This window comes from Penaeus vannamei, chromosome 24 (assembly GCF_042767895.1).
Source record: "Penaeus vannamei isolate JL-2024 chromosome 24, ASM4276789v1, whole genome shotgun sequence".
Classification (NCBI taxonomy): Eukaryota; Metazoa; Arthropoda; class Malacostraca; order Decapoda; family Penaeidae; genus Penaeus; species Penaeus vannamei.
Window position 1 is genome coordinate 1,220,669 of NC_091572.1, and position 12,500 is coordinate 1,233,168.

Sequence of the window (12,500 nt, forward strand, 5' to 3'; positions counted from 1 at the left end):
AATAATAATAATAATAATAATAATAATAATAATGATAACGATGTTGGTAATAATAATGATAATGATAATAATGATGCTAATGATAGCAGTTTTGATAATGATAGTAGTAATGTTAACAAAGATGATAATAATAATGATAATGATGATAGAAATAATAATAATAGTAATAACAACAATAATAAAAATAATGATGAGAGTAATAGTAATAGCAACAACAATAAAAATAATGATGAGTAATAGTAATAATAATGATATGAATAATGATGATGATAATAATGATGATAGTAATAGTGATAATGATAATAATAATGATAATAATAATTATTATAATAATGATAATGATAATAATGATAGCATAGACAATGATAATGATGATGATGATGCTAGCAATGATATAAATAATAGTGATAAGCCTCCCCCCCCCCCCCAGGCTTTCAAAAAACAAACAAGATGTGCATTTTGAATCTGAACCTCAGTTTTACTTTTCCAGTGTGATATGTAGGGCTGGGAAGCAGGGGTTAGAGTGAGGGACTGGCCACGAACAGGCTCATTACATCACTTCTCAAAAAATCTAAAAAGGAAAAAGAAGGAAAATGAAATCTAAAAAAATTCTTACCTAGCGACTTACCTGAGCCAAAGGTATTTCTTTACTTGGCCTGAGGGTAAGGATCATAGTGATAGTGATGATATTAATAAAAGAAATATCAATAATGATGATGTCAATAATCATAAATAATCAAAATAATAATCATGATAATGATAAAGATAATAATTATGATAATATGATAATGACAACGGTATTGATAATGATTATGATAATAAAGATAACAGTAATAACAAAAACAGGAACGACAACAACAATAACAATAATAATGATTATGATAATAATAATAGCGACGGAAATTATTATAATGATAACATTGATAGTATCAATCATAACGATAGTGATAATGATAATAGTAATAGTCATAATAATAGAAAGGAGCAGAACTAGAATAAGAATAATGGTTATGATAATGTAAAAGTTAATAATATTGATAATGCTCGTCCTCCTCATCATCATCAGTATCATTTTCCTGATAATCATGATATTAATAAGGACTAATAATGACAATAATGATAATGATCATGATAGTGATTAAAATGATAATGGTATTGATATCAGTAGTGATAATAAAAGTGATCATGATTACTAATAATACTAAATCTTTATTATGTTATCATTATTGTTCTCGTCTTTGTTATCAACACAAGCATTATTATTATTATGAAAAATATCATCGCCGTCAACTCTTCACCATCAGCGTCATCATTACTTCCTCCATCACACGCCACCACCATCACTATCTCCACCACCATCCCTGTCTCCGCCACCACCACTCCCTCCGCCAGCATCGCCCCCCACCAATCCCCCCCCCTCCTCCCCTCCGCCCCGTCTTACCCCCGTCTCGGCCTCTGTTCCAGACCCCAACTCCCACTCCGCCAAGAAAGAGAGACAGAGAGAGAGACTGGACGCTTATATTAACAAACTCAGAGCCACCAAGGATGAACCAGGCACCTCATCTCCTTCTCCAGATTCAACGCAGTCGTCATCCTCGCCATCATCGTCTTCCTCCTCTTCCTCCTCCTCCTCCTCTTCTTCCTCCTCTTCCTCGTCTTCTTCCTCCTCTTCCTCTAACACCTCCAACAGCGACAGCAGCAGCAGGGGCGGCAGCGGGCGGGGCGGCGACGGCGGCAGGAAGCACCCGCCTCGCGACATGGCGGACAAGTACACCAACCGCGTGCGGAGCCGCTTCAACAAGGCCAAGGGCTACAAGAAGAGCGGCGGCTACAAGGGCGAGCGCGGCGGCGGCAGGAACGGCGCCGACGACGGCAGCAACTACAGCAAGTACGGCAAGGACTCCTACAGAAAGATGGACAAGTACAATGTAAGTGTCGTTCCTGAGTCATGCGGATTAGCAAATGACTCGGTATTTGTATATACATACATGAATACTTAGATGTATGTATATGTGCGTGTGTGTGCGTGTCTACGTGTGTGTGTGTACACATCCACAAATAGACATAGTGCCTATACATGTACAGCAGTCGTGTTTTCCCCTCAGACGCATTTAACACCTTATGAAAAGCGATATTTTTAAGCCGGAGCCTCAGTCGAAGCCCGAAATAAGAGAAGGACGTGACTCCTACAAAGGAGAGCCTGCCCAGAGCCCTTTTCTAACCCCCCCCTCCTCCCTCAGGCCCACCGGCAGTGGTCCCGCCGCACCAACGACCCGACCCGCCTCGCCTCCAACACCGTCTGGGGACCCAATGGTAAGTGCCGGCGGGGGGCGCGTCGGGAGGACAGGCCCCTGTGGACGCAGGGGGACGGATGAGTGAGGGTCTTGAGTTCGGAAACAGGGATGAGTGAGGTCTTGAGTTCGGAAACAGGGATGAGTGAGGGTCTTGAGTTCGGAAACAGGGATGAGTGAGGTCTTGAGTTCGGAAACAGGGATGAGTGTGGGTCTTGAGTTCGGAAACAGGGATGAGTGTGGGTCTTGAGTTCGGAAACAGGGATAAGTGTGGGTTCTCTGAATCGTTAATAATGACTTAGCAAGGTTGTTACCACGGCCCAATGCTCGTTATCCTAGGACACGAAAAGGAGAGTGATTCCTCAGTGACCTTAGGCTAGTGATCAGAATACTTCATCTCTCGGCTGCCGGAGAAGTATATATAATTTTTGCGTCAGAAGGGAGACACTAATATTCAGCTGTAAAATTATACATCATTGGCGTAATGCAGAAAACTATGTATTGTGTATCTTTAGTGTATTTTACATCAGTACCTTTACTAAGACTTAGTCAATTCGCATTAGAAGTCATTCTGATAGTTATTAGCCAAACTCAAATTAGTCATAACCTCGGTAGGTAAAATTAACCAATTTTCTCAAAATCGCCGACTGAAAAAAAACACATGAGAGTGACATTACCATGAGCTCTGTTGACGTCATCGTCGCCAGCCAATCAGCGATCTCTTTCGTTTCCACTGCAGCCAATCACAAACCTTCATCCCAGGAAGGGAAAGAAAGGCGATATTAGATAGGAAATTCCATGATCTCGTGATTTCCACAGGGCAACGAGAGAACCCCCACTCGTGTATTTGAATTGCCGGGGAATCTCATTTAAATCTGAAATCATGAAATACATCGATATTACGTCGACGGGAAGTCTCTTGAATAGATTGGCTCATCACGATGCAATTGGATCTCGAAGGCTTGGCGCGCCGTCTTGCGCCGCCTGAAGCTCATTTGGGCGGCGGGGGTGGCTGCGGGAGGGACGGGGCGGGGAGGGACGGGGCGGGGGTGGCTGCGGGAGGGACGGGGCGGAGAGGGCTGCGGGAGGGATTGGGGCGGGGAGGGCTGCGGGAGGGAACGGGGCGGGGAGGGCGGCGGGAGGGAAGGGGCGGGGAAGGGGCGGGGAGGGCGGTGGGAGGGAAGGGGCGGCGGGAGGGAAGGGGCGGGGAGGGCGGGGGGGGGGAACGGGGGGGGGAGGGCGGGGGGAGGGAACGGGGCGGGGAGGGCGGCGGGAGGGAAGGGGCGGGGAGGGCGGCGGGAGGGAAGGGGCGGGGAGGGCTGCGGGAGGGACGGGGCGGGGAGGGCGGCGGGAGGGAAGGGGCGGGGAGGGCTGCGGGAGGGAAGGGGCGGGGAGGGCGGGTGCGGCGGAGGAGGGGCAAAAGGCGGGAGATTAGCTGTCATTGGGAAAATTGTTGTGGAAATAGGAGTGTTAAGAGTATTAGAAGTGGTAGGAGCAGTAGCGGTCGTGTTAGTTATCGTTAGAGTAGTAGGAGAAGTAGCAGTGGTAAAAGAAGAAACAGATACGGCAGCAGGATTCATGTAGAAAACAATTACGGTAGTAACAGTAGCGATTACAGCAGTCAGAAAATTAAATGCTGTAGCAGTAATAGCAGTAGTAATGTTTAAAGCAGATAAAGCAGAAATAGTTCAGAAGGAAATGAACCTCGTCAATACATCTTCACTGTTCTTGTCTTACGTAAAAAGAGTAACCACTTGATCCAAAACAGATTGTTGTGAATTTATAAGAAGAGAATAGAGAGAATAAAGGAGTGGCGTGAAGGAGAGAGATAGATAGATAGGTAGAGAGAGAGATGGGGGGAAGGAGAGAGGGAAGGGGAGGGGGAGACAGAGGGAGAAAAAGGGAGAGGAAGAGAGAGAAAGAGAGGAGGAAGGAGAGAGAGAGAGGGAGAAGGGAGAGAAAGAGGGGGAGGGGGAGAGAGAGGGACAGAAAGGGAGAGGAAGAGAGAGATAGAGAGGAGATAGTTAAATAGATAGAAAGAGATGTAGTGAGAGAGATAGTTGGAGGAAGATGAGAGAGGAAGAGGAGTGAAAGAGACGAAAATGTATACAATGACAAACAAAGATTTAAATATTTGTGTAAAGTTTCTTGTCTCTTATTAAATAATTGAAGAATACCATTCAGTGGCATCATAGCCTAAGTTGAATGACAATGATCATTCTTTGTCGCTTTTAGACGCAGCTTATGAGAAAATATATTGGCGCGAGACGCATCTCGCTTCTCGGATGCTATGTTTGCAGTTTTATCCTACAATCTTAAATCTCTCGTTGCAAGCCAAAGCCTATGCATTGCAGCCATCGTTAGTTTGCTATGAACCACCATCACCTATGCAAGAATCGCCCATCTGACCAGCGAACCATCTCCCATTGCCAACCACCACCACTCACACTCCCCACCGCCGTCAGCTCTCCAAGAACCACCCATCTAACCACCCTCCCCCCCCCCAGAATGCACCCAGGACGCCCTCGAAGCCATGGGGAACCGGATGCTGGACTGGTTCTCCGTCATCATGGCCGACTCGCGCAGACGAACCAACTCCGTCACGAAAGGTGAGGCGAATGGCAGTGGTCGATGGTTCGACTCGTTCTCACTCGATGGGTTCGTGTCGACTGGGAAGGGGAGGAGGGACTGTGGTACTAGCTACTTGTGTCAATCAAAGCATGATTCTGTATTGATATTTATCTTTTTGAGCATGGTTGTTGCAGTCATTATTAAACCCTCTGTATGTTATCGTATATAAACACACACAGAAAACAAACAAACACTTCTATTCACCATTTTCGCAAACATTCTTCAACCTTTTATAAACCTTTACATGTCTACATATAGATACGTAAAGGCATGACCCTCTCACCTCCGCCTGCACTCCCCCAGCTCCCTCCTGGTGCAAGCCCGAGGTCTCGTGGATGCTGGGCCACCTGGACGGGGACAGCGACGGCCGCCTCAGCGTGAAGGAACTGTACCAGCTGGAGCACGACGACCACGAGCGGTGCATCAAGCCCTTCATCGACCGATGCGATCTGGACAGGTGAGGGGAATGGGGTTGTGGTGGGAGGGCTGTGGGCGGGGGGGGGGGGAAGGTGGAGGTGGCTGTGGGCGGGGGGAAGGTGGAGGTGGCTGTGGGTGGGGGGAAGGTGGAGGTGGCTGTGGGCGGGGTGGAAGGTGGAGGTGGCTGTGGGCGGGGGGAAGGTGGAGGTAGCTGTGGGCGGGGGGAAGGTGGAGGTGGCTGTGGGCGGGGGGAAGGTGGAGGTGGCTGTGGGCGGGGGGAAGGTGGAGGTGGCTGTGGGCGGGGGGAAGGTGGAGGTGGCTGTGGGCGGGGGGAAGGTGGAGGTGGCTGTGGGCGGGGGGAAGGTGGAGGTGGCTGTGGGCGGGGGGAAGGTGGAGGTAGCTGTGGGCGGGGGGAAGGTGGAGGTAGCTGTGGGCGGGGGGAAGGTGGAGGTAGCTGTGGGCGGGGGGAAGATGGAGGTAGCTGTGGGCGGGGGGAAGGTGGAGGTAGCTGTGGGCGGGGGGAAGGTGGAGGTAGCTGTGGGCGGGGGGAAGGTGGAGGTGGCTGTGGGCGGGGGGAAGGTGGAGGTGGCTGTGGGCGGGGGGAAGGTGGAGGTGGCTGTGGGCGGGGGGAAGGTGGAGGTGGCTGTGGGCGGGGGGAAGGTGGAGGTAGCTGTGGGCGGGGGGAAGGTGGAGGTGGCTGTGGGCGGGGGGAAGGTGGAGGTGGCTGTGGGCGGGGGGAAGGTGGAGGTGGCTGTGGGCGGGGGGAAGGTGGAGGTGGCTGTGGGCGGGGGGAAGGTGGAGGTGGCTGTGGGCGGGGGGAAGGTGGAGGTGGCTGTGGGCGGGGGGAAGGTGGAGGTGGCTGTGGGCGGGGGGAAGGTGGAGGTAGCTGTGGGCGGGGGGAAGGTGGAGGTGGCTGTGGGCGGGGGGAAGGTGGAGGTGGCTGTGGGCGGGGGGAAGGTGGAGGTGGCTGTGGGCGGGGGGAAGGTGGAGGTGGCTGTGGGCGGGGGGAAGGTGGAGGTGGCTGTGGGCGGGGGGAAGGTGGAGGTGGCTGTGGGCGGGGGGAAGGTGGAGGTGGCTGTGGGCGGGGGGAAGGTGGAGGTGGCTGTGGGCGGGGGGAAGGTGGAGGTGGCTGTGGGCGGGGGGAAGGTGGAGGCGGGGGGAAGGTGGAGGTGGCTGTGGGCGGGGGGAAGGTGGAGGTAGCTGTGGGCGGGGGGAAGGTGGAGGTAGCTGTGGGCGGGGGGAAGGTGGAGGTGGCTGTGGGCGGGGGGAAGGTGGAGGTGGCTGTGGGCGGGGGGAAGGTGGAGGTGGCTGTGGGCGGGGGGAAGGTGGAGGTGGCTGTGGGCGGGGGGAAGGTGGAGGTGGCTGTGGGCGGGGGGAAGGTGGAGGTGGCTGTGGGCGGGGGGAAGGTGGAGGTAGCTGTGGGCGGGGGGAAGGTGGAGGTGGCTGTGGGCGGGGGGAAGGTGGAGGTGGCTGTGGGCGGGGGGAAGGTGGAGGTGGCTGTGGGCGGGGGGAAGGTGGAGGTGGCTGTGGGCGGGGGGAAGGTGGAGGTGGCTGTGGGCGGGGGGAAGGTGGAGGTGGCTGTGGGCGGGGGGAAGGTGGAGGTGGCTGTGGGCGGGGGGAAGGTGGAGGTGGCTGTGGGCGGGGGGAAGGTGGAGGTGGCTGTGGGCGGGGGGAAGGTGGAGGTGGCTGTGGGCGGGGGGAAGGTGGAGGTAGCTGTGGGCGGGGGGAAGGTGGAGGTAGCTGTGGGCGGGGGGAAGGTGGAGGTGGCTGTGGGCGGGGGGAAGGTGGAGGTGGCTGTGGGCGGGGGGAAGGTGGAGGTGGCTGTGGGCGGGGGGAAGGTGGAGGTGGCTGTGGGCGGGGGGAAGGTGGAGGTGGCTGTGGGCGGGGGGAAGGTGGAGGTGGCTGTGGGCGGGGGGAAGGTGGAGGTGGCTGTGGGCGGGGGGAAGGTGGAGGTGGCTGTGGGCGGGGGGAAGGTGGAGGTGGCTGTGGGCGGGGGGAAGGTGGAGGTGGCTGTGGGCGGGGGGAAGGTGGAGGTGGCTGTGGGCGGGGGGAAGGTGGAGGTGGCTGTGGGCGGGGGGAAGGTGGAGGTGGCTGTGGGCGGGGGGAAGGTGGAGGTGGCTGTGGGCGGGGGGAAGGTGGAGGTGGCTGTGGGCGGGGGGAAGGTGGAGGTGGCTGTGGGCGGGGGGAAGGTGGAGGTGGCTGTGGGCGGGGGGAAGGTGGAGGTGGCTGTGGGCGGGGGGAAGGTGGAGGTGGCTGTGGGCGGGGGGAAGGTGGAGGTGGCTGTGGGCGGGGGGAAGGTGGAGGTGGCTGTGGGCGGGGGGAAGGTGGAGGTGGCTGTGGGCGGGGGGAAGGTGGAGGTGGCTGTGGGCGGGGGGAAGGTGGAGGTGGCTGTGGGCGGGGGGAAGGTGGAGGTGGCTGTGGGCGGGGGGAAGGTGGAGGTGGCTGTGGGCGGGGGGAAGGTGGAGGTGGCTGTGGGCGGGGGGAAGGTGGAGGTGGCTGTGGGCGGGGGGAAGGTGGAGGTAGCTGTGGGCGGGGGGAAGGTGGAGGTGGCTGTGGGCGGGGGGAAGGTGGAGGTGGCTGTGGGCGGGGGGAAGGTGGAGGTGGCTGTGGGCGGGGGGAAGGTGGAGGTGGCTGTGGGCGGGGGAAGGTGGAGGTGGCTGTGGGCGGGGGGAAGGTGGAGGTGGCTGTGGGCGGGGGGAAGGTGGCTTAGGGAAAAGGTGAGGGGGAGGGAAAGAGCGGGGGAGGATTTTGAATTTTGAGTTTTTGAATTTTAGAATGTTTCTCTAGCTAAAGTTTTACAAGTTGGGCAGTTTATACAGAAAAATATAATCCAGTGGATTTGGCTGAGCCTTTTGAAAGCAACATGCTCTTTTAAAAGGCACATTAACAGTAACATAGCACTAAATCAATTAATATTCACTTTGGCAAAATCAAATACAATACTTCTATAAAAGGTTAGTATGGACATAATTATCGACATTTTCTTAAGATACATCAACTGGTAAGGGACAAACAATAACCATTGATTCTACAGTTTCATGGGTTTTAGAAAGATCACGTTGCCTGATTATATTAACAAATGTCGTTTTCGTTTCTTAAAGACAGGAAGCGAAACTGCATTTCCTATGCGAAGGGGCGTTCGGTCCACACACTTGCCCCGTGTGCGGTGTCGGTTTGCCACATCTGAGGCAGACCGAGTAGATTTTCGTTCCTTAAATTGTAATTCACATTATGACCTACAATATATTTTGAACTGAATATTATAGCAAACATTTGAACACGTGCAGGGCACTGCAATGGACATTTACGTCCAAATATTTTAATTTTTTGGGTGTCTGAATGCATTATTAGTGGGGTCGAGTCCTCCGAAACTGGATATCACCCGTAAGACCTTTTGAGATATGACGAGTGGCAGAACCTTGTTCCTCGATCCCTCCCACACTGTAGAGCAATATGTTAAAATGGATATGCTGATGATGGGATGGGATGGGATGGGGAAGGAAGGTGGAGGGAGGGAAAGGAGGGTGAAGAGGGATAGGGAAAGCTTGAGAAGAAAGGTGAGAAAGGAAGAGGAAATGGAACGGGAAAGGAAGGGTGGGAAAAGGGGAGATAGTGTTGCGGGGAAGGGGGTAATGGGGTGGGGGGGGGAGGGAGATGAGCTGGCTTGGGAGAAGGGAATGGAGGGGGGCGGAGAAAAGAAGTGGGATCTAGCCCGTGATTTAAATATCCTAATAAGGCCACCAGGTTGCTCCCAGGGATTTCTCCTCCGGTTACCCTAAGAGACACTGCCTCTCCTACTCGTTTTCCTTTTGTGTCCGTCCATGATTCATAAACTGTTTCTTACCTATCGTCTATAGATTTGACTGTGAACTCCTTCATCAAGCAAACTTAACTTTTGTAGAAAAGGGATGAAATGCAAGAAACGTAACCCTGTTTCGATGTTCCCTTTCGTCAGATATACACGTATTTCTGACGAAGATATAATCGAAGTTGACGAAATACGCCCCTTGTACTGTGAAGATATTGGTTCTCATTCACACTTTTTCTATATTTGTCACAATGAATACGGTTAACCTCTCCATTCATTCTCAGCTCTCTGCTCACCCCTTCCACCATCCTCAGCTCTCTGCTCATTCTCAGCGCCGCTATCCGCCCCTTCTCTTCCAGGGACATCTTCCTGTCTGCCCGCGAGTGGTGCAAATGCTTCGACAAGTCCGAGCGCCCCTGTGCAGCCCTGCGGAAGGCCAGCAAGGGCCTGCTGGGTGAGTGGCCTCTCTCGTTGCGTCTGACGTAGGGTTATTGTTATTCATTTTTCCTTTCATCTCTTTTTGGTGAGGGAGCGGGACTTTTTTATGATTATAATTGGACAGAGATACATTGTGACTTTTTTATTATTGTAATTGGACAGAGATACATTGTGACTTTTTTATTATTGTAATTGGACAGAGATACATTGTGACTTTTTTATTATTGTAATTGGACAGAGATACATTGTGACTTTTTTATTATTGTAATTGGACAGAGATACATTGTGACTTTTTTATTATTGTAATTGGACAGAGATACATTGTGACTTTTTATGATTATAATTGGACAGAGATACATTGTGACTTTTTTATTATTGTAATTGGACAGAGATACATTGTGACTTTTTTATTATTGTAATTGGACAGAGATACATTGTGACTTTTTTATTATTGTAATTGGACAGAGATACATTGTGACTTTTTATGATTATAATTGGACAGAGATACATTGTGACTTTTTTATTATTGTAATTGGACAGAGATACATTGTGACTTTTTTATTATTGTAATTGGACAGAGATACATTGTGACTTTTTTATTATTGTAATTGGACAGAGATACATTGTGACTTTTTATGATTATAATTGGACAGAGATACATTGTGACTTTTTTATTATTGTAATTGGACAGAGATACATTGTGACTTTTTTATTAGTGTAATTGGACAGAGATACATTGTGACTTTTTATGATTATAATTGGACAGAGATACATTGTGATGGTAGTAGCCGAAGGTGTAGAAGACTGATGCTGACAGTAATGATGACTAAGATAAGGATGAGGATGAAAGTCATGATAATGATGATAATAACGATGATAATAATAATGATGATGATAATGATAATAATAATAATAAGGATAATAATGATAAAGATAAAAATGATGATAATGATAATGATGATAGTGATAATGAAAATGATAATAACAATAATAATAACAATGATAAAATTGATAATGATAAGAGTAATGATAGTAATAATAATGATGATAATAGTATTAAGAATAATGGTAATAATAATAATCATAATAATGATAAAAATAATAAAAACAATAATAATGATAATGATAATAGTAATGAATGAGAATGATAATAAGACTAATAATGATCATGTTAGTAATGATAATTAATAGTAATGATAATGAAAATAGCGATGATAATAAGTGTAGTGATGATGATGATAATAATGATAATGATAATGATAACAAAAATATTAAAGACAATAATATAATGATAATGATAGTAATAATAACAATAACAATAATGATACTACTGCTAATAATAACATAATGATAATGATGATACCAGTGCCAAGAGCAATAATGATGACAGTGATTGCAAAGATAATGATAAGAGCGGCAGCGACCGCCACAGCCCCAGCACCGACCCTGAGCTGCTCTGCCCTCTTTCAGGCGGCTACATCCCCGAGTGCGACAGCGAGGGCTACTACCAGCCCACGCAGTGCCACGCCGGCGCTGGCGTGTGCTGGTGCGTGGACAGGCACGGCGTCGAGCTCCCCAGCACCCGCACGCACAGCACCCCCAACTGTGGTAGGTTTCGGCTCTTGGAATGCGTGTGGGTCTTGGAGGGAGGGGGTGTATGTATGTATGAGCATGTGTGCGTGTGTGTGTGGGTTCGTGAGTGTGCGTTTCTGTTTGTTTCTGTGGGTGGAGCTTATGGCTAAGAGGTGAGGACTGGCAGCAGGAAGGGCATCCGGCAGGGAGTGAGTGTCAGATCTAAATGAAAATTATGTCTAGAAAAATAAAACCTCGGAAACGTGACACGGATGCCATGGCCTCGGGGACTGGAAGGCCCGAGAGGATCGGATTGGGTGGCGTCGGAGGGAAGTGGGCGATGCAGCTCATTTTTTGTTTGTCTTTGTTTGTTCCTCCAGGATAATCTTTGAGTTATTACAACAGGTAAGTTTATATTGTTTTGGTCAGTGAGATAGACGAAGCACTGCGCCCATTATTTGATTTGAATTGAGGCTTAAATCAACTATTATCATATAATCATTTTCATGGAAGAAATGAGGTGGTGTCAATTTTAAACTAAGAAGTTAGAGGTGATCAAACTGTCAAGAAATCCACTGATTTCAAGACCAAATATCGTTAAAAGGAAAATGTCCTCCACAGAAGATTCTATTGATTCAAAATGCTCTTTATTCTTATTCATTGTTGAACACACATTTCACTTCCATTGTTCATCTTCTCCGCGGGTGCCCAGGCTCTCATCTGGCAGTTTTGCTCGCGCTTCGCCTCACACTGACCCGTGTGACGCAGGGGCATAATGAGGCACTATCCTTTCACATCATCACCACCATCGTCCTTCACTATTATCATCATCTCCAGCTTTACTCACTGCTTTAATCACTATAATAATACATTGTCGTACGCATCACCACCATTACCTTTTACCATTAGCTTCACCATTGTCATTGCCATCTATATTCCTCTCCACATCAGCATCCCCCCCCCCCCATTGTCGACCACCGTCACTATCCTTATCCTTTGTCAACAGACGCGATAGTGAACAGCCAAGAGGTGAGCAGCAACCGCGTAGACGACGACGCAGAAGACGGCGACGACGACATGGACGCCGTGGAGGGCAGCGCCGACATGCCCCTGGACATCTAAGCGGGAAAAAAAGAGGGGTCGCCTCTCCTTCCCTCTTCTCCTCTTCCTCTCTCTCTTCCTCTCGCTCTCCTGCGACCGCCGCCCCACAAAGCCTCCAGGCGCGCTCGCGACGTCCCCGCACTTCTTCCCTTCTGAGAACCACCGGATTTCGAAGGCTTTTGTCTCCTTTTGGGGGAGGGAGAAGGGTCTCTCACTCCGCCCCTCTCTCTGCGTATCTCTTG

General features: G+C 50.1%; 1 protein-coding gene across 2 annotated transcripts in view; it reads left to right on the forward strand.

Annotated features, from left to right (window-relative positions):
- Cow (Proteoglycan Cow) overlaps positions 1-12,500 on the forward strand; it is a 183,474-nt gene that overhangs the window by 170,271 nt on the left and 703 nt on the right. The window contains exons 6-12 of one of the 2 annotated variants that reach the window (XM_070138191.1): positions 1,576-1,928; positions 2,241-2,313; positions 4,799-4,900; positions 5,226-5,379; positions 9,507-9,601; positions 11,056-11,193; positions 12,164-12,500. The exon at positions 12,164-12,500 is cut by the window's right edge and continues 703 nt beyond it. In XM_070138191.1, coding sequence (XP_069994292.1) covers positions 1,576-1,928; positions 2,241-2,313; positions 4,799-4,900; positions 5,226-5,379; positions 9,507-9,601; positions 11,056-11,193; positions 12,164-12,279 — 1,031 coding nt within the window. In that variant the 3' untranslated portion in view covers positions 12,280-12,500. Of the gene's footprint in view, positions 1-1,464; positions 1,929-2,240; positions 2,314-4,798; positions 4,901-5,225; positions 5,380-9,506; positions 9,602-11,055; positions 11,194-12,163 lie in introns of both variants that reach the window. The other variant, XM_070138190.1, reaches the window with a different exon arrangement.